The following is a 27,966-nucleotide window of genomic DNA, read 5'->3' on the forward strand; positions in this document are numbered from 1 at the left end:
CAGCTTTGTTACTGCTTTTGGCTAAATTATAAGCAAACTTTTTTCTCAATACAAAATAAAATAATAAACACAAAACCAAATAACTTCACCAAACTGGATCTGCACCAGCCCCCTGATCAAAGTCAACAGTAAGACCTGACACCTAACCACAGACACCAGCAGTGGCTGTTCCTTTAATTCAAAGTACATAGGAGCTCACTGCCCATGCTAAATATGAAATCCAGCTTTCGCAAAAGCACCTGGGATGACTTTCTTGGTGGTTTCTAGACACTCAGTGGAAACAGAAATGACAATGACTTGGATAATCTTCTTTATACTGTTAGGGAGTGTTCTAGCTATTTGCTAACCAGTAGCAAGTGTGAAAAATGCTGACACTGGGCCAGCGTCCTGAGATAACATGCAATTCACTCCCTGTGTGGCAGACAGAAAAGAACAGTTCCTCATCAGACTGCTGGGCACTGACTTAGCAGCAGAGTCCTTTCCAACCTCTCCTGTTGGTTTAGCTTATATATAATTTGTCTTTTCCACCATAAAATTTGTAACTGCTAAAATGCTTTGATTCAAGTGATACTAGAATTTCCTGTTCAGCAATGAAAAATGGTGTTGGTGTTGGGCTATCTGTCCTCTTCCCTACCACCAGTATCCTTCCTCTCTCCAAAAGTGTCTGAGCATAAGAGGGTTCCCATGTGCTGAGGCTCATTTGGGATCCTGCACCTCAGTAAGAGGACTGAGGAAAAGCACGATCTGAGAAGGGAAAGGTGATTCTACACCTTTCTACAGGAAAGAAGCATACGAGCACACAGGACATGTTGCTCAGCAGACAGTGGAATGAAGTCCTCCCAGGGCAAGTACTATTCTAGAGGGAGGGCTAGATTAACTGAGTGAGGTCATGAGAGTACTAGACAATAGAACACCTTATAAGGTTGAAGTAGCTTTCCTAGCTGGCTACCATTATCTTCAGATTCTTCCCCATGGGTCTATTTTGGACAAAGAAGTGTTTAGGTGTTCTTTTCTTCATTTGAAAAGTCCTATGTAGAGAAAACAGTTTGTGGTTTTCTTATGCCCTGTTGGAAGGCAGTTGTGGGTGATAGCAGATGCTGGGATGATCAGCCAGTTATCTTGAATGGAACAGATAATTTCTTAGTATTACCTCCAGAAAGTTCAGAGGAGAAGGGTTTTGGTGAAATCCTTAATCAAATAAGGGACTGGAGAAAATACTACTCACAGCATGTGGAACCCATCATCCTGCAAAGGCAACCAAGGCTACACCTAATCAATGTAACAGTAACACAGTCTAGCTTTTGAGTCCATTAGTGCCCATTCATAAATGTTAGGGTCATCTGATGCAAAAAGCTCATCTGGATTGAAAATATCGTGCCACTTCAAACACTTCCAAAAACATTGATGAGCAAACTTTGGATTGGCAAGCTTTATGCTGGATGGAATATTGTATTCCCCCAGACAGCAGAATAAAGCTTAAAGCTGTCAGGAACTTTGCCATGGGTTCTGACTAATTTCACTCAAGCATAATCATATGTCTGCATTTGACCAAGATGAAATTTGCACTATTGAGTGATCTAATTGTGATCAAATTATCAGATCTCTACAAATGAGTGAAAAAACACAGCCTGAATTTACAGCTAAGTCCAAAGCAAAACTTATTAAGAGCTTTTGTGAAGAGATCACTTTGATCTGTATAGTTGGATGCAAAAAAACCGCAAGGACGATGTGGCAAATGAGCAACAGGGGAAACTCAGAGCACAGTAGGAAATTGCCACAAAGAGACATCAGAGGTTCCATGCATTTTTTCTGTTTAGTAATTAGGGTTTTCTGGCAGCTGTGAAACAAGCAGGAAGAGCAGAAAACAGGCAGAGCAAACTAGGGAACTGCAGAAGCAAATCACAGAGCTCAAAACAAATGGGGGTTCTCCCAGTATGCAATGACAAATGCACAGGTCAAGCCCTTGAGGTCATCAGCTAAGTCTTGACTGTAGCTGAAACAGCTGGAAACATCCTGTTTTTCCTCCTTTTAGGGCAGTGGCTTTTGGTCTTCTCAGTGGCATCAAGCTGAGGGATAACTTAGCTGAGCTCCCCAGAATGCTGAGGTGGCTTCGGGGAGAGAGCAGCAGATGTCACAGGGATGACACACACCTGTACACACACCCTGACACAACTGGATAGACTATAAAATATTAATTATGCAAGATTGCTTGTTTTAAAAATCTCCTGGCACTGCAATACAAAAGATGTCAAAATCAGATGACCATTAATGTCCTCTGGCACTATATACATGGCCCTGGAAGGACTTTGCACCCTTTTCCATCAGTCTCCTGCTTCTTCCTTGTGACAAGCACTCACAAGTTTCAGGAGAAAAAAAAACGCTTAAAGCTTAAGAAACATTTTCAAAGTGCAATTAATTAAAAGTTATGCTTAAAAGTGTTTGTTGATCTTGAAGTTTATATGATTAACTCAAGTCAGGCGGGAAAAAAGCCAATTCATTTGAAGATAGGTCTCATTTCCTTTGTAATGAAGCGCTACCTCACAGTGGAAAAAAAGCCCCAAACTACTAAGCACTTCCAATAATAGATAAATTACAGAGTAAAAAAGTCTTAAAAGTATTGAGGAAAACCTGTGAACAGAATATGACAACTCTCATTTGACTAGTTAAATCAAAATACAATTCTAATTTTATCAATTCCCCATATACCATAGGAGACATGTATATCATTAATGCCTATTTCCATTACATGGGACTTCATGTTAGTTTAGTTAGTCCATATTTACTTTAGCCCTCTAGAACACTCTAGTAATGAGTAATATAAAATAAGCAATCATGTATGCATAATTTTACAGAGTCATAGCCTAGCTCTTTGTTCACATAATTCACTGTAGATACAAAAATAGTCCCACTGCCCTAAGCATATTATTTTGTGTACTTCAGTTGCAACAGTAGGAGACTAGGGAAGTAAATTGAGTTCCACAGTATGGAGAGCCATGAAAAGTAGCCAGTCTTCTCAGTTCTCCACAACTTGCTTAATAACTTAATAAATCTGTTTCTAACAGCATTGATTTCTCATAATTTAATTCAGCCACAATCCCCGTAAGACAGTACAGAGATTCTAACGGGCTTATACTGTAGTTCACATACTCTAAAGCAACCCCCATTTCAGTAAGCAGAAAAGAACACAACAGTTAAAATAAAACTTTAAGTGTTAACTATTCTACCTGCAAACCAAAATATTCTTGGTGTTCCTGAGAATTGCATAACAATAAAAACTATCAGTTCAGGTTTATCTCTAGTGATGTAGGGTCCAGAACTCACCTACAGTCAATGGAGCTATATTGTAGTTCACATATGATGAGCATCTGAGTGTAAAAGCTATTCATTTGAAAATTGCACCCCCCCTCCAAAAACACAGACCAAGTTGCTACTATATCCCTATGCATCTTAAGCATAGATAACAAAAAGAGGAAATACCATGTTGTCCTGCTCTTTTCCAGAACCAAGCTGAAGAAATTTTAATTTCTGTAACGTTGCCCTCATATCATAAGCCTCCCTGCTCCAGTGCTCTTGGACAAAACCCTGGTGGGAGAACTGCAGCAGCCAGCTGAGAACTACAGCAACCCCTTGCAGTCGATTAAGAAGTGCATTCAGCTGCCTGCCCAGCCCTTGCTCTGCATCACTTCTCATTACCAGCCTTCCATTTGATTACAAGCTGCAGCACAGTCCTTCGCTAGATATTTCCAGTGAAATGTGAAATTGAGAATACCACTGGAACCTACTAACATCATAATTTGCATGTACAGAAATTTTGTACGGTGCATATAAATCTACCTTTTTATTAAATTATCTGTGATTTTTATTTTGCTGTGTTGTGCTGTTGATTGTATTCCTTCTCAGCTGAATCAAAAGTGGAAAACTTTATCAGCAATGTTCCCTTGCACAGACTTTTAACTTAACTGCTTCTTATCTCTCCCCTTCCTACCTTCTGTGTGCTTATTAACCCTTTGAGTGTCTCTTTGCCAGTGATGTGGGCTCTTTTGCTTTTGTATTTTTGGCTAAGTCATACTGTTTTTCAATTACAGTGAAAGCCACAAAATGGCAATAAACCATCTTTAAAACCAAGATTCGAACACTGTCCCTACCAATCTGAAAAAAACTCCTTCCCCATGATTCAGTTGGCTTTCCACTCAGAAATTTACAGTTTTAGGTTTCATTACAAACAACATTCCACATTTTGTTATTTTAAGACAATTCTGTTTTGACTCCTAAAAAACACAGTGAAACACATTTGTGAAATACAACACACAATAGAAGGCTTTTAAAATACAGCAATGGGATTTATCCTTATGGCTCTTTTGTGGTTTTGATAAAGCTGCATCGCTTCAAAGGGCTCAGGATATACTACTGTAAGTCACCACTGCACATTTCAGCCACATGTGCTGACTGCGCTTCCGCTCCTCTGCCAGAACAATGGGAGCCTTGGCGTGCTGAGTCAGCTATCCACAAACATGGATCCATGCAGACTGAATGCAGCCCCTCAACACAGGTTTTGTTAACCATGTCTTATCACCAAGAATGTGAGATTGCTGCATCATTTTGTGTAAGACTCATAGAGTCGGTAAAATCTGGAAAAGTGTGTATATTTTCAGGAATAAAGTCTAAAACATTATTTGATGTGCAGTATGCTACTGAAATACATAAATAAAGCCACAACAAAATAATCATGGGTCAATTCTGCCATTTCCTTCTTTCTGGGTATTCTTAGTACCAAGAATGGGAACTCTGGCATTCCAGGAGAAACCTTCACGAAGCTGGATGGATGGGCTGGACAGTTGAACTCTTCACTGAAGCAATCTGGTAAGTTCAGATATCACTGCAACTTGCAAGAGACTGAGCTCATCTATTTGAATAATTTGCAAGTTTTAACGCACATACTTGAACGCATTCACAGGTGCAAAGACCAAAATGAACAAGTGAACCTCAGAAGTCAGCTAAGCAGGTCTTTTAGAATCATAGAATCAATTTAGGTTGGAAAAGGCCTGCAAGATCATCAAGTCCAACTACCAACCCAGCACTGCTATGTTCACCACTAAACCATGTCTTCAAGTGTCACACACATTTTCTGAATGCTTCTAGGGATGGTGATTTTACCACATCCCTGAGCAGCCTAATCCAATGCCTGATCCAATGCCAAACTTCCTTTCAGGTAGTTGCAAAGAGCGGTAAGATCTCCCCTGAGCCTTCTCTTCTCCAGGCCAAACACCCCCAGCTCCCTCAGCTGCTCCTCAAAGGACTTGTGCTCCAGACCCTTCACTAGCTCCACTGCCCTTCCCTGGACATGCAATTTTCCCAGCTTTTTCTCTTAGCATGCAAAAAGCTGTAATATACAGTCACAAAACAAGAACTTGAAAAAATAAGAAGCAAGTATTTTTACATTCTCGCATTGTAGATCCACAATGTCATCCCCCATACAAACTTTGACTTCACTCACAACTCCAGTTAAGACAAAGACCTGGAAGTCCAATTCAGCTGATGTTTCAAGCTTGCATCAAGACTTCCAGTACAGGCTGATGTGCCTGAGCAAGCATGTGCACTTAAAGTCAGGTCACTGTGGGTTATCTGGCTAAAGAAAACTTGTCACACATCTATGTTTTATATGGCCTGTTGGAAGTACATTGTCCCAACATGTGCAAAGGGATTTATCCTGAAACCTTGACAGTTTGTGTTCTGTAACATTAACTAGAAATGTAATAATAAATCTGTTTCGTTTCAGGTTCCTGGGAACTTTTCTGACTCATCCAAACCTAGCAGGCTTTTGTATAGTCTATTAAACACAAAAACTAAAATAGAAGGAAAAGAAAGACAACTCCATTCTAAAGAAAAACTTAAATCATGCCTTCTGCAGTACATGAACTCCCTGCAGAAAGCCCACTGAAAACCTCCTCCCAGTAAAGAGGAAGATGCAATGCATGCACCCTGAGATGTAAAAGCTATTCATTTGAGAATTGCCGCCACTAGAATCACAGACTAAGTTGCTACTATATGCTTATGCATCTTAAGGATGTTACCTAGTTCAGCACAGAGTTAATAACATACATGTAAAGAATATTCAGAAGTCCTGCAAGTTTCTAGAAGACAAGCTTTCAGCTTCACATACATACAAGCTTATTATAGCAAGCTTCTAACATTACTGAGATAATGTTTTCACATCTCTCAGATATACTGTTGAGCAGAACTGAAACATCCCAGAACAGTGGCTGATGTCAAACACTAACCAGTGCTAAGCATGTCGTGTTTCGTGAAATTTAACACACAAGAATAAACTCTAGAAACAGTAGTAATTCAGCTCTACAGATTTCACTCACTGCTGAATTAGTACTTACTTCTTGTTGCATATTAAAATATAAGCTCATTCCAATATTTTAGAAGCATTTATTGCAAAAATATTGGAAAAAAAAAAATCAAAACAAAACAAACCCAAAAAACCACAAGGAGAACCCAAACAGAATTGTAGTGGGACAATTCGGGAAAAAAAGTGAAATGGGAATGACAGTAGTGAAATTCGTATTGAAAGCCCGCCAGTGTCTTTTAATTGATGTCAACCAGTTTTAGATTAAACCTTCAATATCTTCACGATAAGGTAATTCTCCTGCTGGTGGAAAGCAGCAGCAGAAGAGGTGAAAACTGTCACTTTGCAATTGCAGTATCTTACATTTGCTCCAGACAGCCACTAAGTGGCACTTAAACACCTCATCTTAAAGCCTGGTGAACCTGCGAACTTGTGAAGGGACTGGGGGGACAAAAGGAGTTAGTTATGCACGCTGGGCAGTAATCTCTTTTAAGAACAACGAAGTTCTCTCTTCCTGCAATTAGAAAAACTTCATAATAGCCTGGCTACAAATGCTACTGTCAGGAATGCTGTACAGTGCTCCACAGCAGCAGAAATACTGCAGAGAGCTCTACAGAAGAAACTGTTTTCTCTCCTAAATCCCAGTCCTGATTTGGGAATCAGAGTGCCTCGTTCCAGCGTGTCATTACTCACTACTGTGTCACTTTGAAATAAGCACTTAAATCGGGAAAATTTAAGTACCTCATTGCTGCTGGACAGCTGGTCCAACAAAGACAGTCCTAACATCATAACAGAACTTCCAGAAATGCCTCTGAATTCAGCTTCAACGAGAGACCTCTGAAGGTACCAACACTATTTGCACTTGGAGATGCACAACAGAACATGGTTTTCATGCAGAAAATTAAAAGTGCTGAATGGGGGTTTGCTTTTTTTAAGACTTCAGTACATTATTGCTTCATAGACATATGGCATACTTCTATGGCATATTTAAACAAGGAAAGAAACTTAATTTTTGTAATAGTGGTGTTGAATCAACTATATTAATCATCCTGAATATATCAATGTATTTGAATTGTAATTTTTTGTGTCGTCTGCTTCCGTTTCTTTAAAAATCTTTCTAAATTAATTCATCAGAGGTATGGGAAACTATTTTTTCCTACATGAACAACGTAACTGTCATTGAAAAGAACTGAGGATAAAACCAAGCAGAAAAATAACTAGGTATTATAGGTGCTAACCAAGCAAGTACCTGGAAGCATGTTTAAAGTCATTATTGCAAGTTATGTCTGTTGTCTTCAAAGGAAGTAGCCTGAACTTAAAGTGCAACAGATTTTCAGCATCGAAGACTCAGAAATAAGTTACGTGTAATTTGCTTTCTGATTTACAAAAAAACACCTCCAATTCAGTTAGCCACAGGTTTAGATGCAAATAACCAGATACTACCTGCAAGCTCTATTTTACACCTTTGTGCTGAAGGTGGCCTCTAAGAATCTCAAATAAGGAGTTACAAAATTCAGCTTTTATTTCCTCTACCTGTGCAAGTTCTTTACATTATAATAAGTAGTACAGCATGTAAGTAACAAAGCAACTCAGCACACCACAGCACATCAAAATTACTAAAAATACAATTTTGAAGCACATTCTGCCTGTGTGAAGCTAGTTTTATGGGTTTTTTTAAAAGGCTGAAACAAGAAGTTTGCAAATGAAAAGCATTCAGTCAGTTATGCAGAAGGACCCAGCTTAACCCAATGCAAGAGGAAGCATCATCAGTGAAGCTGTTTTTACGACTAGCAATAGATCTCAATTACTGTCACCCTGGGAAAAGTGGGGGGAGGGTGGGAAAGAAAGGAGAAGTCCACATCAACCAGTCGTTTCATACAAAGGACAAACCAAGTATGAACTGGCATTATCCACTCAATCCTTGTATCAGATCCTCGATGATCAACCTTTAGGGCAGACACACATATCCATTTAAGCCTGTATTTGTCCAGTCACACAAATCATTCTTTAGGAAAATATTTCCCACAGCCCTTCCCATAACTTGATGTCCACAGAGAGGGTAAAAAAAACAGAAATACAGAACAACTGTGTCTACACCAGGCAAGGGAAAGCACTGATTTTACGACAATGATTTTCTACCATTATTCACTTTGACATTAACAGGATGGGAGATTGTGCTGCTAAAGTAAATACAGCAGTTATATATGCCTCCTCTGCTTTGGTTTTCTGCTCCACTACAGCCAAAGAGCCTCCATCTGATGACCTTGGGGGCACAGCATAAATGCCAGCCCAGGAAGGGCAAAACTCTAAAAGAAGTCAACTTCATGGAAACATAAGGAGCTATTTCAGGAAGGTGATTTACTCAGTATCATAATTTATGAATTGGCATCTTTGTATTTTAACATGGATGGCTTGCATTTGTCCTTTAGGGCCATTTTAAAATCTGAAAAGAAGAATATACAACTGCCTGAACATGAATGTCCATGTTTAAGTAGGTCCAAGTGAGCTAAAGCCCAAGCTTCCTACAGAAACTTGAAAAGCACAGAAAATAGAAAAGTTTTGGTTTTACTAGTCTTGAGGAAAGATGACTGATGTAGTCCTACAATCTGATAGGTGCCAGAACCACTCTTGAGTGTCTGTAGAGATTGCACTAACCCACATGACAGATACAGCCTTTGTTTATTCATGAATTTGACAAAAATATCTTCTCACATTCGCTAACTAAATCACACTCTCCCATCACACTATCTCACACTATCATGCTATTGTACTGTGTGCCACAAAAACTAACAGTTTTTGGTAAGATGAATTTTTTAATAAAAACTGTTCTTTTTCAAAGCAGGTTTTTTCCCCTCTCAAATATACTTTCTGGCTTTAAATTGCATACAACTATCATTGCACCAAGTATCCACAAAATTAATTTTAAAATTTCATAGCTGTGCATACTTCATATTACTTACGAGTGTTAAATAATTAAACAAAAAATAAAAACTATATATTGAATCTAGATTACACCTTCAGACTTGAGTTTGGATTTCAATAAGGCAGCATTTAAACTTCCAAACTTCCTCTAGTCTTAAACCAACTTCAGCAAGCCACAGCTGTGGGTAGCTCCAGAAAATACATTGGAGTTCCTTCATCATTAAGTATTTCTCTTTATGGTAGTGTGCATTCAACTTAGACTCAATGTTGCTATAAATCAAACAGTATTTTCTGAGCTCTTAATTCTGTATATGCAACTTATATTTCCAAACTCTTTCTGTTTCTCACCCTGAATTTTCCATGGGCACAACTCTTTCAGTTTGGTTTGGGTTCTTTTATTTGCCTGGCACTTTCAGCACTGCATACTTGTTTGAAGCTGTAGAACTGATAAGGCTGCAAGGCAATGAGGAGACCCACTCAGTTTGTGTCCCTTGCATTCAACACAGAAATCAGACTTCACGACAGTAAGGTGAGCAGGGTAACTTTGTTGTTACCTATTTTGTTATTGTTACAAGCTGTGAAACTGGGGAATTTGATTTGATTAGTGCTCAGGTAACATGTGGATAAACAGTCTCTCAACTGAAGACCCACACTGCACTTTGAGAACCGTGTGGATTCACCAAGTTCTCAAATTTCCACATTCATCTTTCCCGCTATGTTATTTTCAAGGTTTTTAATCAAATTTGAAGAATACAGCACCACCAAACTCCTGCAAAGTTTAAGTTAGCTACAGAGGGTTGATTTACTTTTTGCTGAGGGTATTGCTCTGTAGAGCTGAAAGAAGTTATTCCAGCTGAAAAAATAAAATAAATAAAGCACAGGATGAATACCAGAGAGTTAGTGCCAGAGTGAGGTTGAAGCCACAAAAATTGAGAAATTGTCACATGACAGTATTTCACAACACATTCAACCCCTAGGAGCAGGTTCACCAGTATTTTTAAGACAATTGGTGTGAATCATGGAAACGTACTAAAAGCCTTCTATTCTCATCACTGTGACAACAGCAGATACGACAGTCAGAGGATATTTACCAGCACACAGGTTGTTTCCATGATGTTTATGTCTTTTAGAAAAAGGCTACTTTGGACTCATGGGGCAGGTGTGCAGTGATTTCTTCTCACCCATTACTATAAGGACAGATTTCAAGGTTGGTGACACTTTCACAGAACATTCTGAGTTGGGAGGGACCCACAAGCATCATCAAGGCGAGCTTTTCAGTGAATGGCCCATAAGGGGATTTAATCCACAACCTTGGCCTTATGAGCACCATGCTCCAACCACTGTGGCTCTGTGTACAGAGGACAAGGAAGCTCGCAAGTCTTCCTGTGCACCTCCCTCCTCATAGTCTTTTAAGATCTATGTCATCATACAACAAAAGAACTACAGGTTTCCTGCTGCTCAGCCCAATCCCTTTGGCATGCTCCTGGTGTGGCACTCTACTTTCACCACTTGCTCATGAAAGCACCAAGAAAACTTTGTCCCAAATTACTTTATGTTCACTTTAGTTTCCAAATCTATATCAACTTGAAATTTGATAAAAAACATCTATGGTAATCTAGTAAGGTGCACCAAGTCTGTTCTGGAGTAGAAAGAAATCAATTTCTTTTACCTTAGCCCCCAAAGCAGCTCAACACAGAGCTGCACAAACATCAGTGCCAGCACAAGGGAAAACACCAAGAAAGTACATCAAGGGATGGATCAGAAGAGAAAACAATATCGGAACTGCCTCTTTTGACAGAGGACAGCTATTAAACCCCCTCAGTCTACCATCACAGATTACACTTGAACTAAAACCCCACAGCATTTTAGGACTGAATGAACTGGGGATCTGAGGCCCAGCCTTCTCTCTGCTCTAGGTGGTGTTGCCCTAACTCACACAGGTGCACATGAAACCATTCGGTGATCATGTTAGGATGCTGATTTCATTGAAACTTTATAATTTTTCCTTTTGAATATTCAAATTTGCTCTGAAACACCTGAGTGATATCACAGCATAAAGAACAGGGGAAAGGTGGGAATGTGCAAATTTGCAAACAAGGGAACACCAGGCCACCAAAAGCTGACTCAAAGTAGGTTAAGATGTTAAGAGTGAGCTTCTCTTACAAGGTGTGCAAGGAAGCTCTTCTCTGTTGTGAACAGGAGCTGTTTCTTAAAAAATTCTACTATAGTTCTGGAGGATGCTTAGATATTCATGACTCCAATTACCTGTGATGGACATCATAGGCCACAAGTTTCAGATCTTGTAAGACAAAAGGAATGGTTAGTAGTCAGTTGAGAAGCCATCACAAATCTACTAATTATGTTTTAGCCTAGTTCTACTGTTTTGTATTTCTGCAACAATTCCCAACAGAAAAAGTGAAGGAACAATAAATAGCCTTGGCATGAACTCTGACCCTAAAATAAAGTGCATGTAACATCACAAGTAACACACAGCTATTCAGTATTACTTAAATTGAGAAATACACAAACAATGTCATCTGATACAGTTTATTATACCATACAGAGTTCACTAGTACGGTAAGATAAGAAATCACAAGAATATATAATTTTTATGTTGTTGCTGCTGTACGAGTGGGAATAGGCAACTTTTACAAACCCTGTCATTCATCAGACATTATTAAGTCAGAAAACAGCACTGGCATTACACAAATTACTTCTTCCATGTGGCAATCACACAAGGTTTAGGGAAATCACACAATATTTTTTATAAAATGAGAGCAAACACACAAGTACTTAGCTGCTGCAGGATGTCACAAAGTCTAGGGTTTGACAAGAGCCCCATAAAGGCTTGGAATAATGCTGCTGGGGACAGGGTCACTGGCCACTAAAGTTCCCTGACAGAAGAGCTCACATACATGAATCATTTGAACAGATCCCGGGATAGAACTGGTGTCATCACACTCACACTCAAGGCTCAAGAAGCCCATAAAGCTTGATTAATTGTGAGAGTATCCAAAGCACAGCTGGTTGTTTGCATTATATAGGATACTCTGTTAGGATTTACACAGCTAAACTTTGACCTGCTTTATATACTGGACTGTGTATGTGCACAGTTCAACTACATATTTGATTTTTCATTTGTTCTACTTATTTTTTTTCCTTTTGTATTTTAGATTAATTTTTCCTTTTAGTATTTGGGAGACATAATTAATTTTTCCTTTTAGTATTTGTCCTTAACCAAAAAGTAGTGCTAGCAATTTGCAATTACACAGATTTAATCAGAAAAACCAAAGGTGCATTAAGAGGCAGAAAACAGCCAAATTAGGCTCTCACTTGCACTGACATTAGTCCAGTTACTTAATTTTGTTTCAGTGTTCAATGACTTTTGTAAAAAAAGAAACATGTTTTAATCTCCTTAAGACTCATCAGCCAGTAAAATACAGAAGAAAAAGATCACCTCTATCTTTAAAATTATCTTCCCTAAATTCTTTAGGAAAGGGAAATGTGCTATTAAAAATGAGCTACTTAGTGAGGCCATATCTTAGACTCTGAAGTAAAAACAAGTTGTGTAAGAATCGACAGTCATGAAGCCAAGCCTCACAACTGCTTTGGAGTTCACTGGGCCTCTGCCATTCCTTTTATAGATGAATAATGTGAAGTTCACTCACAAGATCAGCTCTGTGCAGCCTCACAGAGAGCTAAGTGTTGATTATCTGAAACCAGCTTCTTCAGCACATAATCAGATCATAAACAACATGTAACAGAGTGCTGCATTCCAGGTAATACAGCGTGATCTACTTAAGTGCATAAGCTATTTTGACTCATGAAAGTAGGTGAAGGTTGTTCAAAAGCATAGTAACAGTTAAAGGAATTGGTGAACAAAAAAGCCTGAGGACATCTGACAACAGAAGACATCACAGTTGTAACCAAACAGATCAACAAGAGGGCAAGTGCTACATTTCAGGAAGTGCCTCAGTGTAAGGAGATGGGTCATATCTGTGTCTGCTGCAGGGCAGAACTGACACAGGCAAAGTCAATCAGCAGGCTCAGGTCTCCAGCAGCTGCCCCAGTCTGCTGCAACCATATGGACACTGCAGCTCTCCTGGTAACACTCCTAGAGATGCCTGGGCCAAAAGCTGTCCTTGATAGATGACAATACAGAGAGAAGATTCACAAGCACCACACAGACTTGTGCATGTCTTGTGCAGCTGTGATCTTGTTTAAATCACAGGCAATATTTTTCTATTAAGCAGAAGAAAACAGTTCTACTCAGTGTTTTGCCATCACAGCATTAACTGCTGGTGGTAAACACAAGCATATATTACAGGCTGTTATGACAACTTGTGTCCAGACTCAAGAGCAAAAGCAAACCAACTCAAACAAAAATACCTGAACAAAATGTAACCCTTTAAACCCTTTAACTTTGAACTGAACTTTTTACATTTCTTTGTACTTTAGTTCTGCATTGGTAATGTCACAGAAATATTTTCCTTACAAGACATCAGGCTCAAGTTTCTAGGCTTTCCCTCAAATTCTCTAAACCTCTCATTCATATCACAGAATAAAAAATGGGAAACTGTCAAGCATCCCAGGCATCTGCTCCACTAAAAAAAAAAAAATTAAAAAATGACAATGCTCTCTGCTGACTTCTACTGTGCATACAGGAATTTCTTGTACCCTGTGATCAGGAAGAACAGGTGGATGACGTATGCTCTAGACAGATCAGAGTAGCCCCACATTAGCAAACCCTGGTCCTGATGAGAGACTTCAGCCACCCAAATATCTGCTGTAGGAAAAACACAACATGGCATAGTCAATCCAGCAAGTTTTCTGAGAGCCTCGATAAGAACAATAGCCAACCCAAGACAGAGACATGATTAGGAAAGCCAAAGTCCACCAGGAATTGAATCTAGCAATGGTTGTCAAAGGCAACAAAAAAGTCTTTCTAGCTACGTAGGTGACAAAAGACAGACTTGGAAAAATATGGGCCTGCTGCTGAGTGGAGCACAGGACATGGAAAAGACTAAGATACTGCATGTTCTCTTTGACTCAGACTTCTGTGAAACTATTAAATTTAGAACTGTTAGTCTTCATTTACAATAAATATCAAAGATTGTAAAGGAAAGTACAACCTTAACTTGCTTTAAATCTAAACTAGCTCAGGGCATTAGTCAGATAAACTGGTGACCCATGTTCCAGTTGCCAGCTGAAACATCCATCAAGTAAGATTAAACAAACCTAAGCAAAACAAGTAATTCAATACACCAAAGAAAGATCAACATAATGACATCTGGAATTACTTTTCCAAACTGAATATAAGAACAGAAATTATTCATCCTCTGTAATGTTTTGGCTACTTTGCATCTGCTGGAGGGGGATACCCTGCTACAGTATGCCATTAGCCTCACATTATTTCTGTTTCATTTCTTCAGGTGTATGATGTGCTAAAGCAAAGCATCCCACAGAAGGAAGGCAGTGCTGTGTTTGGGGAGAATGAGCTCATGAAGGAAATGGCACACCTCACCTGCAGTTCCAAACAGTTTAGAACTACCACATCTCAAACGTACGACTAAAATGCCAATAATTTTTGAAGTACACAGTTTTCAACAACAGTGATGTCAATAGCCTTACACTTCTGTAGCACACAAATGTCAGACCAGAGGCCACTGAGGATACTGAGGCTGGAGCATGTATGCTTTCACCATCATGCTCCTACAGTACCCAAGCACTCTCACGAAGGTGTTCAGCGAGGCTGTATTCTTATGCTGAAGGGACTATTCTGCAAACAGATTTAGTGGAGATTTAATTTTTCCCCAAGATTCCCCCACCATTACTCACCACAGTATATACAAGCCCCATCTATGCTCTATGTAGCCTTCATAAGCTCCCTGCAGGCAATATAATTGAATCCAGCTCCATTCCTGAGCACCTACACCAAATATGCATTAATGCTTCAGCCCCATTCTCAGGCAGAAATTACTCTATCATCAGGTCACATGAGAACCTCTGCAGAATGAGGGTATAAGGATAAGAAAGTCCACTATCTGTAAATAGTGGAAAGTTACTGAGGTTATGCATGAAGGAAGGAATACTCTAGATCCCATATCTGACAAATCTGCTTAGAAAGGAGACTCTAATCCATAAGTGAAGCTCACTCTAGGCAGTGTAAACCTGTCCTTTAAGCATGGAGTGAAATGATCTCTATATTCACATGCTTGTTTTCCAGTAATGTCATCTCATCCTTCCCAACTTACTGCTATCCAGCAGGGGAAGTGAGCCACATATTGCCACGATGCTACAATGGAAATAATTATAGAAGATCCTACAGAGGGAAGACAAAGACCACAATGGGGCTATGCCTTTTCTTTCACTGCTAAACAGCAGCAGAACAAAGAAGTCCTTGCAAAGAATCCTGACATTACTTAGTATTAATTACCTGTCTAGTGATTTCTTCTCGAAAGTGGATATGCTGGTGACACAGCAACAACAAACCCAAGAGCCTTGTATTCATATCCAGGAAACACATTGTATGCATTCCCACACTCCATCAACTCTAGAGCTGAGCTAAATATTACCCAGCAGAAAATCGTCTCCCATTAAAAAAACTCTCAAACAGTAAAATAATCCCTCACTAATCAGATGTATGTTCTTGCTCAATTTGTATATATAAAGGAGTACAACTACAGTTAATGGACTGCAGTCTATCTGCAACGCTAACACTGAAAGCCTGACCATTCCCGGATTTAACTACTTTCTACCACCTCCAGTGGTATGCCTCTGTCTGCATGACATTCAAGTTTCTTGTCCCCCTCTTACAAAGGTCTTAATGGTTTAGTCTTCTACTCACCTGCCTTTGTCTTAACACCCTAATCTACCTACTGTACTTCTCCCACAGACATACTTCTGCCCCCTTTTATTCTGCTTAAGATGAAGATATACTCAGAACGTGTTTGCAAAGCCACAAAGTACCTTCTGCTTCAAATCCTCAGCCAGACCCACCTTAATCCAAGAACTCCTTGTCAAATATAACTCTACTGCAGATTTATATACGCAGATACAAAGAATTGTGGCTCTTGAAGTTCACAATATTATTGTAGTTAGTAAGTATCAGAAAAGTCTGGATGTCCAAGATTGCTGAATAAAGACTGTTGTGAACATGCAAATTCTGTGACTAAATGTATCTGGACTGCTGCAATTCTTTTACAGACCCGAAGCAAATAGAAAAAAAAGACTCCTCACAAACAAGGGTGCCAGCACAGGAGTCTGCTGAGTTGCACAGGCTGCAATAGACCAATTCCTAAAATTTGTTTCTTCTGAAGTTGAACATAAACTGCAGTAACATAGTGCTAAATCTTCATCCCATCTCACTGGCTTTTCACAAACAGCTCCTTCAATTAGTAATGAAAGTAAATGTATACTCCCTATGATTTCAAGTTGGGTATCTGCAAAACAGGTAACATCAGTTCACTCCTCCTGATAAATACACAAACATCAATTAGCTAAGAGGCATTATATGGCAATATTCAGGGTAAAGTAGCAACACCCTATAAAGCACAAGGAACTTACTTAAAATGTGGAAATTGCACAAAATTTAAGTAAAAGAGGCAGGGCTTCACTTTAGCTGGTAAGAACACTCCACATTTCCATTACCCTTTTGTTAAAATATAGGTCCACAAATGCTGATTAGACATCTATCTAGACTGCAAAGAAGTCAAGAGAAACAACCCTTGCATTCAAGGCAAGTTAGAGACCAGGTGGAAGGTAGTTTCTGAAAGGATAGATATATGTGTGAATCTGGAGCTAAGTAGTTAAAACAGGCATCTAAAGATTTTGGGTGTTCTCTGCAAAAACATGTAGACACAGTTGATTTATTTTGCTCTTGATAATTTCCAACATGTCCAGGAATTTGATCAAACATGAAGAAAAAGTACTTGAATCTTTTTGTTGCAAAAGAAAATGCCTAAGAAAATGTGCTGGTGGTGATCAGTGATGTGTTCACACCATAATCCTGGAAAATCACAAACACAAGAAAGTGCATAAGCAAACTGAAAAACACATTCACCAGCTGCTATCCAATGCCAAGTATTGAAACATCTATTTCTTATTTCTGCTCTTACATACATAAACGTGGTATTCTACATTTAACTTGACAGGATTTCTCACTTGAATGCTTATGATTTACAATGCATTTGGCTTTTAATTTACTGGAACTGCCGTTTTATCTGGGGGATTTAACTAAAGCTGTTTCCATATGTTTTGAGCTGTAAGCTTGAGACCACAGATTTGGAACTGTACAACATTTTGCTATTGGGCAGGTTGGCATAAATCCCATGTATGGTGTATATTCACATAATACCTCCAGGGTGCTTCAGCAGGACATCTCCTATGGGTCAAGTGATCATGCTGCTTTCCAACATTATAACTAGAGTCAATACTCAGGAGGTAAAGGATATGTCATCATTTTTTTCCCAGTATTTCACAATAGCTTTTTGTTAAATCCTACTAATTTTACTCATTCATGAGAATTTAGTGTCTCACATTACCCTCAAACAGAAGAGACTGACAATTTTAATACTTCCACTTTTTCAGCAAAGACACAACTAGCTCTTAGGAAATGCAGACTAAGCCAAATCTCACCCACTGCCAGACACGGACACCCAGCTCCTGTCTCACACCATGGAGCAGCAAGCCTGCATATCACAGAGGTGCAGATACCATGCCTTTCTCCCACTCTCCAACCCTGCCTGCCAGGCTTTGTGAATTATAGACCTACCAAGATGTTTCCACAGTGTTCTGCTGTTAGAGATATGATATATATGGAGATTCCACACTACTCTCTTCTCTTTCGGAGAAACAAGGTATCTCTGTTTCCCAGTCACACAGGTCTCAACTCATGAAAACAGAAATTTGAGAGGTCTGAGTGCAGGATTAGATAAAGTTCACAGTGACTCAAGAGTGAAATCCTAGCCCTAGTGACATCAACAGAAAAACTCTCACTGACTTGAGGGCCAAGATTTCAACCCATATCCCAAACTAAAATGTTTTTGAAGCTGATGAAGTTCAGGCCCTTATCCTGTAGGAGATATACACAACTTTCACTTCTGAGCAATTCAAATTCAATTGAGCCATTAAAATAAAATAAAGTAAGTAAATTTTAGTGAGATCTAGTTTAAGTACAACCTTAAGATCTTACAATGTAGTGAGAAGATTCAAACAGCACAAAAGCAGCTCCAGGGATGCTTGCTTTGGTTCTTTTCTTTTTACTTACTTTTGTCTGATCATCAGCTTTAAATACATAGCAGATACTTTGCTGATTTGCTGCTTCATCCTTTATCAGACAAGCAAAGTAGCTCGGATCATGGCTGTTGTGAATGAGTTTGTGGACCTGCTGTGGCTTGTATTCAAACAAACTTGAACAATTTAAAGGATCCCACTGCTGGGTTTCCCCTATGTCTGGTTCACATCGCAAACTTGCTGGGGAAACACAAAGTCGTATTTGGCTGACGCTGGGTTCTTCTTTGGAAGACTTCGTACTGCGCAACCGGATCTCTGCCACAATCCAAGGCAGCATTGACATAGTGGTCAGGGAATGCACTGGGAGAGAACCCACGAGCTGGAGACTGAAACTTGCTGAGAAATCACTAGGTGTGTGACACTTTTTAACTTTGAATGTTATTGGCTCCATTTTACAGTCCTTTAGGGAACCTGGACTAATTCACCAATATTTCAGTTCCATGGAACAACATTATCTGGATGGCTTCTTTGATTAAGGAACAGAAGAGTTCTGAAAGGAAAAGAAACAGTTATGAAGGTGCTGGAACTCTGTTAAAAACCAACTCTCAACTACACAGTAATTAATAGCTTAACATCAGAAGAGATCTACCATGACCTATCTACCAAGTTCCACCTCTCTACATTGGGCCTTACCATTTCAGGTCCAACAAACATAATTGTAATAAATACATTGCTCAGAAAAGACTCAGTCCTGATTTAAAAGCTGTTTTATGACCTTAGTTCAACTATCTAATGAGTAACTAAATTACAATGCACATTCTTTCTAACCTGTGTCTGTTTCATGGGCAGATCACACGTAGATCACACTGGCCTATTTCAATCCTATTATCACAGGAAGAACTCAGCTGAGCTATTCTGACCTTCATGACAGCTGAGTAAGTGCTTCCTAAGACACCTTTACATTTGAAAAAAAGAAAAATACCAACTTGACAACTTTCTTGTTCATAGGTGGATGACTTCAAATTTGGCTACTAGCATGGAGCTGCTTCCATGGGTATTGTTTGCCAAGTGATTACTGGCTGTAAGCAAAGAGATGTTTTCAATAAATAATACCCTAGAAATCACTATCATCTAAAAATGCTGGCAGCAGTCAACTGAGTGATCGCTGAAAAACCTGTCAGATAGCAGTCACGAGCAACCATCCTTACAGCATTCTGGGAAGAACCAGATGACGATCACAGCTCGTGGTTGCATTTTAACGCTGGTCAGCCACACAGGAACACTTAAATGTTAGCCAGACTGACATTGTATCATTTTCATTTCTTAAAATATCAGAGGGAATATACCAAGTTACACACAACCCTGTTGTAACCCTGTTATACCCAACATCTACTACCACTACTGTTATTACATATTAGTACTTCCAGTAATTAAATCAAATAAATGCATTTATTTGTTTCATTTTGCAAAATGCAGTCTATGAGAACACATAGATTGGTATTTCTTGTACTACTCTGTTTTAACTTCTCTTTAATTGAGCTTAGTTTCAGCTGTTACATTATATTGTGTGAGACTGACAAGAAGTTGACAGGTCTATAATTGCCTGTGTTTAAATACCAGGCACTAGTGTACCAGCAGTCTTACGAGAATTTCCCATTATAAGACCTATTAAAAACAACATAAATAGTACCAAGATATCCTTACAAAACATTTTAATTACATTTGAACAAGTGGCAACAGTATTTCTTGTCTTTGTTCACCTACAAATAGGATGAAAACTAGCACTACTTTTCTCATGAGTTTTTATTAAACTTTGTCATTTATTCACTCTTGCAATAATATTTTCAGACTGAGCTTCTAACAGTCTTTCACCTTATTGAAAATGAAAGGAAATTTCAGGATTAAAAAAAGACCCAAAACTTAAAAAAAAATTAATATGGAAATTAATTTTGAACTGTTTAAAATGCAACCAATCTTTAAATGTCCCAGTGGGGAAAAATGTTTCTGCAGTAACTGGCAAACTGTAAAAACAAGAGAACTGCAGAAATCATCTCTGAGTACATTTGCATTTGTGAAATGTTTTCATCTTTTGACAAATGAACTCTGTGGCAAAACTACCAGCTCCACAGATAACAAATTTAGCAAGCGTGCAAGTTTTAAAGATACTATTCAATGAATTAATATTCAATAGCATTCTAGATGTGCAGTTCAATTTTTTAAGTCTTTCCATAAACCTCTGTGTGTGTATCTGTGCATGGGAGGTGTGGGAAAAAGGACCATGAAAATCCAGAATTTGTACACCTGATTTCAAATATACTACAACTGAGGGTTTTGCTTGTTTATTTTACAAACAAGCAAGAAAATAAGTATCTTTTAGATTATTATAAATGCATTGCATCATAAAGGAAATGGTGTCAAGCTGTGCCAGGGGAGGTTCAGGTTGGACGTCAGGAAGAATTTCTTCACAGAAAGGGGTGGTAAGGATTGGAACAGGCTGCCCAGGGAAGTGGTGGAGTCACCATCCCTGGAAGTGTTCAAGAAACAACTGGATGTGGTACTTGGTGCTATGATCTATGATCTTGGTGATCAAATGTTGGACATGATGATCTTGGAGGTCTTTTCCAATATCAATGATTCTGTGATTCTAAATGGCACAGCTGCTTTAGGAAGCATTTTTACACCTTATCAACACAGACTGCTAAACACAATTATCATTATAATTTTGCATCTGCCAGGAATCAAAATGGTCTCTTTGTCAAACTATTACAATTTTTTTCTCCTTAAATGCAACAATGTAAAATAGTTCAGCAACTGCAGGGAAGATTGGCTTCATTCAGAACAGCCATGGTGTGTAGTCCAAACTACACAAAAATCAAGTTTGTAGCTTTTAGTGTTCTGATCACTTAGTGGCATACATAATAATTTCAGGATAAGAAGGCCTAAAAAGCTTTATTCTTATCTGAAAACAGAACTGTGCTACCACACAGATGATGACGTATTAGCCACACACTTTTTGTAGCCATCTCTTATTTGTGTTCTCTGAGAACCTGTCTTAAAAAAATGTAATTAAAGGCATGTAAAATTACAACAAAGTCACCCTCATTTCAATCAACTTTTCAAGAAAGAGAAGTTTCTTTTTGATTACCACCATCTACCACGCTCTTTTATCCCAGACCTATGAGGCAATGCAGCCTCAAATAGAAATGAATATCACAATATAATACATTATTTTGCATGCTAACTGTAAGGACTGAACAGTATATAAAAAACCCAAGGTTTATACTCTGTCATACTTAAACAAACATTGTACTGTTGGAATGTATTTAATATAAATGCAAAGCTTCATGGCATTCGTCTCTTTTTAAAAAAAAATAACACCTTGCAAAGTCAACAGCATAAATACTCCAATGTCTTCTTTTGTTATTTCCAAAGAAAAAAAAATTGCTACTAAATCAAACCAGTTAAATAGAAGTCAAAAGGCTAGTTTTTTTCCCTAATATTAAGAGATGCTGAAAGTGCAGTTTCCCAGAGCACAAATGTAGCAGTGTCATAAAGTCTCCTTATCTAACCTGTATCATTCTGTATATTACAATTCTGTATGTTCCATCTCCCTTTCCCAGCCATTTTTGCTTTGTTTCCTCCTCCTGTCACTTATCATAACAAATCCCACCAGAAATTATGCCAATTTCATGCTGCTGGTGTTAATGTCCTTCAAGTTTACACCAAGGACTGACTAGGTTTTACTTCAAGACCATGAAGTATTTATGTACATGCTTAATTTAGACCTAAAAATAGTTTTGTTCTTGTCAATAAGCCTATTCCCTGCCATAAAATTAAGCACACTTTACAGCCAAAGAGCAGCCATGCTCTCAGCCCATCCATGATGGCCCTGACTCCACTGCTTGGAATTTTAGCACCTTTATCCATCTCTGGTTCGCACCATTCAGTTCATGCCCTCTGAAATTTGGCTCTGCAGGTGTCATAGGAGTTTACCACACATATTATTACAGCAGGATTGAACAAGTTTCCTCTTTGTCCCAAGTGTCTGATTAACTCATGCTTATTAAATGCTTACTCCATCTCTAACCCAAGAGAGAATAGAAAAGTCATAAAAATAAAATTCTGCACTTGTTTCCTTCCACCTCAACTTTGATGTTCCTTTGGCAGCTTTAAGTGCCATTCAGCTTCCTTACTCTGGGCTTTGCTTAGCACACTGGATGTCTGCAGTTGCTCTCCCAGTGCTCACAGACATAACTGGGATAGTTCCTCTTTCTCCTCTCCACTGGTATCTTTTGAAAGATCTTGGTTGCCCTCGCACTCAAACTGAGAGCAGCTTGAGTGGCACTCCTCAGCTGACAGTTTTGCTGCTGAGAAAGGTATGGTTTAGAGAATATGAACCTTATTATAGCTACTGTTTTGCCTACTTTTATTCAGCTGTATTTGCTCCATCAGCATAAAAACAGTCAAACTGTAACAGATATTTACACAAACCACATTAATATATCTAACTCTGCCTTCTATACCAAAAGACACCAGACTGACTCATTAATATGGAAGATACACATGGGAAGATATGTGTGCCCTTGGTTCTCAGCTTCTCTTTTGCTCTGATCAACCCAGCCACTTCTCACAATTGGGGAGCAGACTTAGAAAACATGCAACACTATGCTGACAGTCCTGTTGTAGCAAAATCTGATACTGTGTTTTTTAAAACCCTAATGTAATTTAAAAAAATATATATATTAGACTCTTACTTTCCAAAATTAAGTTGCATTCTCACATTGTTAAGTGACCAAGTTAAAAGAGACACCTTCAGAGAGAAGCCAGGCTGATGGCAGGACAGCATGAAAGGGAGAGCTACAAAAATTATTACTGCTGCCATTCTGGACCCCAGGTTTTCCCCGTGTGCAGGAACATGTCTAAGCAGCATTGCATCACGTAGGACAGCATTCCTCAAAACTCACCTTCTCTCAAGAGAGCAAAGACTATATCAAGAGGACAAGGTAATGGCTCCAAGTGCCAGCTGGTTAGATGGGGTCAGGTAAACTTTGAGGTTCAGAAGGACAATCTTATTGGGTTATCATGTTATTAACCTGGGAAGGTGAGGCACTAACACAGAAAAAAGGCAAAGAGAGGAGAGAGACTGTTCTAAACAAAAAGAACATACACACACACCCAAAAAAAAAAAAAAAAAAGGGCAGAAACTTTGACAGTGCTGAAGTGTTATCCTTCTTTTGTCCTCTCTTCTCAACTGGACTAAATTCAATACAGACATGTAGCCAAAAGTTTTAAACTATTGTTCAGAACATTGGTAATGACAGACCTAAGCAGCCCTTCACCCTCCTCCAGCTCCTTCCCTGCTTTGGTAGCAGTTGGAATGCTGGGACTCATAGCAGAACTGATGAGTTTAGAAGATGCGTCAAGCAAGGAAGCAGACAGAGCTTTCACACAGCAATGAATAAATGAGGAGTTTGACCCGGGAGATGTTGAACAGAAAGATGACATCTTCCTCAACCTTTGCAGTTCTTCTGAGAGACGACTGTGCAGTTACTACACATCAGGCTCAGGACCTGACAGCAGCTTTAGTTTATGTAAGTTCCTGTAAGTCAGTTTTTCACTCCTTCAAGAAGCTAAGCAAAAATTCCAACCATACAGCAAGGTCTTGTGAAAAACAGCTGGTCTTAAAGAGCACAAATTTGTTCAGCTCTCCTCTGCATGGCATTAGCAGTGAACCCTGATGACAAATGGAACCAGAGGCAGTGGTACAGACTGCACTTCACCACTGATTATTTTAGCAGAAATATCATACTACTTAAGGATTATGAGGAGCCCTGGCCTGAAGCCAGAACTCTGGAACACTAGCCAGAACTAAATACCACTTGTCTCCCTCTCTTCGTGATCCCTAACTGAAATTTACATTGTCTTTGCTCAAGCTGACAGATTTCTCTATCCACCCGGTAGGATATATAGAAAAACACTAATGAGAATATATATAAAGTATGTCATGACACGGTCACTGCTGAGAACAGTTTTCAAATAATTTTAATTTAACTAAAACTGGCACTTGGAAGCATGACACACCCCTCTTGTTGCAAGGATGTTCTTTTTATCTTATAGCTACTTATTATCTGCTGTTTCCTTCTGAACCTATGGCTTGTTGTGAGCAACAGCATGTGCAGTCCTCAAATAGGTTAAAATATAGACCATTAATTAAAACATTGCAACAAAATGGTAGTATGTTCTTGATTACTAACAAACACATTTATAATCAACTATCAAATGAAGAAAATAGCTGACTGTTCCTGCCCTTGACACCTGTTGCAATTTCCTTAATCAGGTCCATGGAAATTAATATGCTGATGATTGAAGTCTTCTGATTCAGCCTCATACAGACCTTAACAATACACTGAGCTGTTTTACCACTGTAATGAACGAAAAAAACCAAAAAAAACCCACCAAAAACCCCCAAATATTTGTAAAAGAAAGCCTGCTAGGTAAATTACATTATGAATGCCATTCTCCTTTTTTAAAATTGCATATCTACAGCCAAAATCCCTGCATTCAACTTTTCAGTTTACCAAATTAAAGTGAAAAAAGTGTCAAGTCATCCACACTTCACTGAATGTATTTCACATTCCTTCCATCCTGTCGTTTGTTCTCACCTGCAAGCATTCCTACTTTTGTGTATTACCAATGACTTTCAGCATTCCTACATAACAACTCATGACAAATTTCTATTTCAGTACTTGGAAGTGTTAAAAGTATAATCATATGCATCAGCTCAGAGGTATTCGCAAATCAGAAAATGTAAAATTTATTAATTTTGACCCACGATGTTCCATTCAATCTCTGGGCTTAACGCAGACACAAATCCCACCATCTGCACTCCTAAAGGTTCCTACAGCAGATCTGCCGCGTTAGCCTCTCTCCCAAATAAAACACAGCACACAAAGGCCTCAATCTTTTCAAACTGCGCTATAAATAACCACATTCGTTACATACCTCTCGTGAACGCAGTTTCAAGAGATCATTCCCTCGTTGACTTAGCTGGCGAATTTAAAGGGCCATAAGAACAGTGCGCCGCTGTGGAGAGACCGAAAGTTACACTAGGCTGTGCTGCGGTAGGAAAGATCGCTTTTACCCCAGGGAAGAGCCCTGTGCTGCTCGGGGACGGAGCGGGCTCTGGGAGGAGCTATACCCACCGACTTTGCACTGATGGGCGAGGAAACGGCAGGCAAGAGAGAACTAAAGGCACCTCAGGTCACTGACAGGTTACATTCAAGAAGGTCTTTTGGTTACTCTGGCGAGGAGCCGGCTCTCCCAGAAGCCCCTCAGCCGAGAACATCGGCACCGGCGCCCCTTCCCCGCTGCGCTCCCGCCCGGCCGCCCCGTCCCGCAGCAACACTGCTCCCACAGCCAGAGCTGCGGCTTCGCCGGGAGCCCCGTCAGCACCGACGGCGCGACCCTGCCCTGCCTGCAGGGCCCGGGCACGGAGCGGGCCCGGCCGGACCGCCCGGCGCCGGAGACTCCTGCCCCTCAGAGCGGGTGCAGGCACGGGCCGCCCTGCGCCGGGCGCCGCACTCCTCGCCACAACTCTTCCACTTCCTCTGCGCCAAGAGCTGCTCTTCCTCCTTCCTCCCACTCCTCCAAAACGCTGCTCGGCCCCACCAGCGCCGCTCCCCCGAGCCGGCCCGCAGCGGGGGCACGGCGGTCCCCACCGCCGCCCCCTGGCAGGCCTGGAGCCGGGGCCGGGGCTGCCCGGGCGCCGCTTACCGCCGCAGGATACGCTCGCCGAAGGGAAGTGCCCTCGGCGGGCAGCGGCCGCGGGCTGGCAGGCGCTGCCGGGCACGTCCCGCGCGGGCAGGCGGGCGGGGCCGCTAACGGGCTCCGGGCCGGGCCGGGGCTGCCTCAGCCCGCCGCCGCCACTGCCGCCTCAGCCCGCTGCCCACCCTGCCCTACCTGCCGGCGGGCCGGGAGGAGGAGGGACCCGCAACTCACACCCGGCCGGGCCGCTCGCCGCCTGCCTGCCCGAGCCCTCCAGCTCGGACGAAAATAGCAACAGGCGGCGGGTCCCGGCCCGGGGCACGGACGGCACGGGCGCCCGCCAGACACGGCGGGCAGCCGGCGACAGGCGGGCCCCCGTGTCGCGACAGCGGGCAGCTGAAGCCACCTCCCCTGGCCCGTCAAGTCCCTCTCGGAGGGCATTTCGCCGGCGCTGCCCCGTGTGTCTGGCACAGCCTCAAGTCTCCCGCGGGAACTGTGTCGTTGTCGCCTTGCGGCGGTGAGCCCGGGCGGACGGCAAGGTCAGCTGAAGTGGCGAGAGAAGCTCGCTCCCAAACCTGGAGCCAGCCCGGCTCCCGAGCCCTGAAGCGGCCAAGTCCCCACTCGGTGTGCGCCCAGCCCTGGCCGCAGGGCAGCCTTCTGTGGGCTCACCTCTGTCACCTTGGCGACTTCCTGAAAGCAGTCACACTTGCATATGTATAAAATCATTGTAAGAGTTGGTATTAGTTGGTCTGCCAGTTGATAGAGAGGATAAGGCATGAATGGATCTGGAGACTTAATTATACTCCTCTGTAAGTGGAGATGATTAAGGCAGGCTACATCCCCGTCATGCAAACCACTTTTGCCCTCAATTAATTTCAAGTCTTGGCAGTAAGACCACTGCTTTACTTACTCTTAAGCCTGTGCACATTTGCAGAATCAGAGCTTTCTAAAAGAAATCTGCTCTGTTGCTGTGAGGGGAACAGTCCAGCTGTTAAATGCAAGCATAATGTTGCCCCAGACTATGAAAAACAAGTCAGATTTTGGTATCCACGCACATCCCCTACTTTCAAAGTGTAGATATACAAGTAGATGCAAAGCGCATTGTGTCTCCCTGGCCTTTGGCATCTGGGTGTATGTACTTCCATAGGATCACAGTTCAGTCAGTGCTTGTTCGCTGTCTGTGCTCAGGTCATCATTGCTGCTGCTTCTTCAGACATGGCAATGAGTACCTCCTGTTTTACAGTGACATCTTTGCAGTCCTTGGGAAGAGGAATGCCATCTCCTTGCTCACAGTGCCTTAGTATTTAAACCATCACAGCTAAGGAAAATGCTCTTACTCCAGTTATCACCCAATATCAGTACCTGAGACAAGTATGTTCTTTTTCTCATTTTGAGCCTGACTGAGCATCACATGCCTCTGGTAACCATGCTCTAGCAGAACGTGAACTGCAATTTCCACACAGACAGTTCTGGCACTTCAGCCGAGAATCACACATTCCCCAACCGATGATCTTAGGAAGACTTTTTTAACTGCTTCACTGTTGCCTTTCAGAAAAATGCAATGAAACAGATAAGGATCTAAGACTGTTTTTTGTGTCTTGGAAAATCCTTGAACAACAGAAGTCAATGCTAGAGCATCATAATTAGAACTACTTTCTTCTTTCTCCTCTTTGATACTGGGAAAGAAATCAGCT

General features: G+C 40.6%; 1 protein-coding gene across 7 annotated transcripts in view; it reads right to left on the reverse strand.

Moving 5' to 3' along the window:
- TBC1D1 (TBC1 domain family member 1) overlaps positions 1 to 26,777 on the reverse strand; it is a 97,770-nt gene extending 70,993 nt beyond the window's left edge. For 5 of the 7 annotated variants that reach the window (XM_085059172.1, XM_085059169.1, XM_085059171.1 and 2 more), the window contains exons 1-3: positions 26,282 to 26,421; positions 25,511 to 25,591; positions 18,543 to 19,058 (exon numbers count right to left, since the gene is read on the reverse strand). In XM_085059172.1, the coding sequence (XP_084915298.1) occupies positions 18,543 to 18,959 (417 nt within the window). In that variant the 5' untranslated portion in view covers positions 18,960 to 19,058; positions 25,511 to 25,591; positions 26,282 to 26,421. Of the gene's footprint in view, positions 1 to 18,542; positions 19,059 to 25,510; positions 25,592 to 25,710; positions 26,254 to 26,281; positions 26,422 to 26,467 lie in introns of those variants that run through there. The other 2 variants (XM_085059168.1, XM_085059167.1) reach the window with 2 other exon arrangements.
- Between the last annotated feature and the right edge of the window lie 1,189 nt (positions 26,778 to 27,966).

This window comes from Lichenostomus cassidix, chromosome 4 (assembly GCF_008360975.1).
Source record: "Lichenostomus cassidix isolate B80296 chromosome 4, HeHo_3.0, whole genome shotgun sequence".
Lineage (NCBI taxonomy): Eukaryota > Metazoa > Chordata > Aves > Passeriformes > Meliphagidae > Lichenostomus > Lichenostomus cassidix.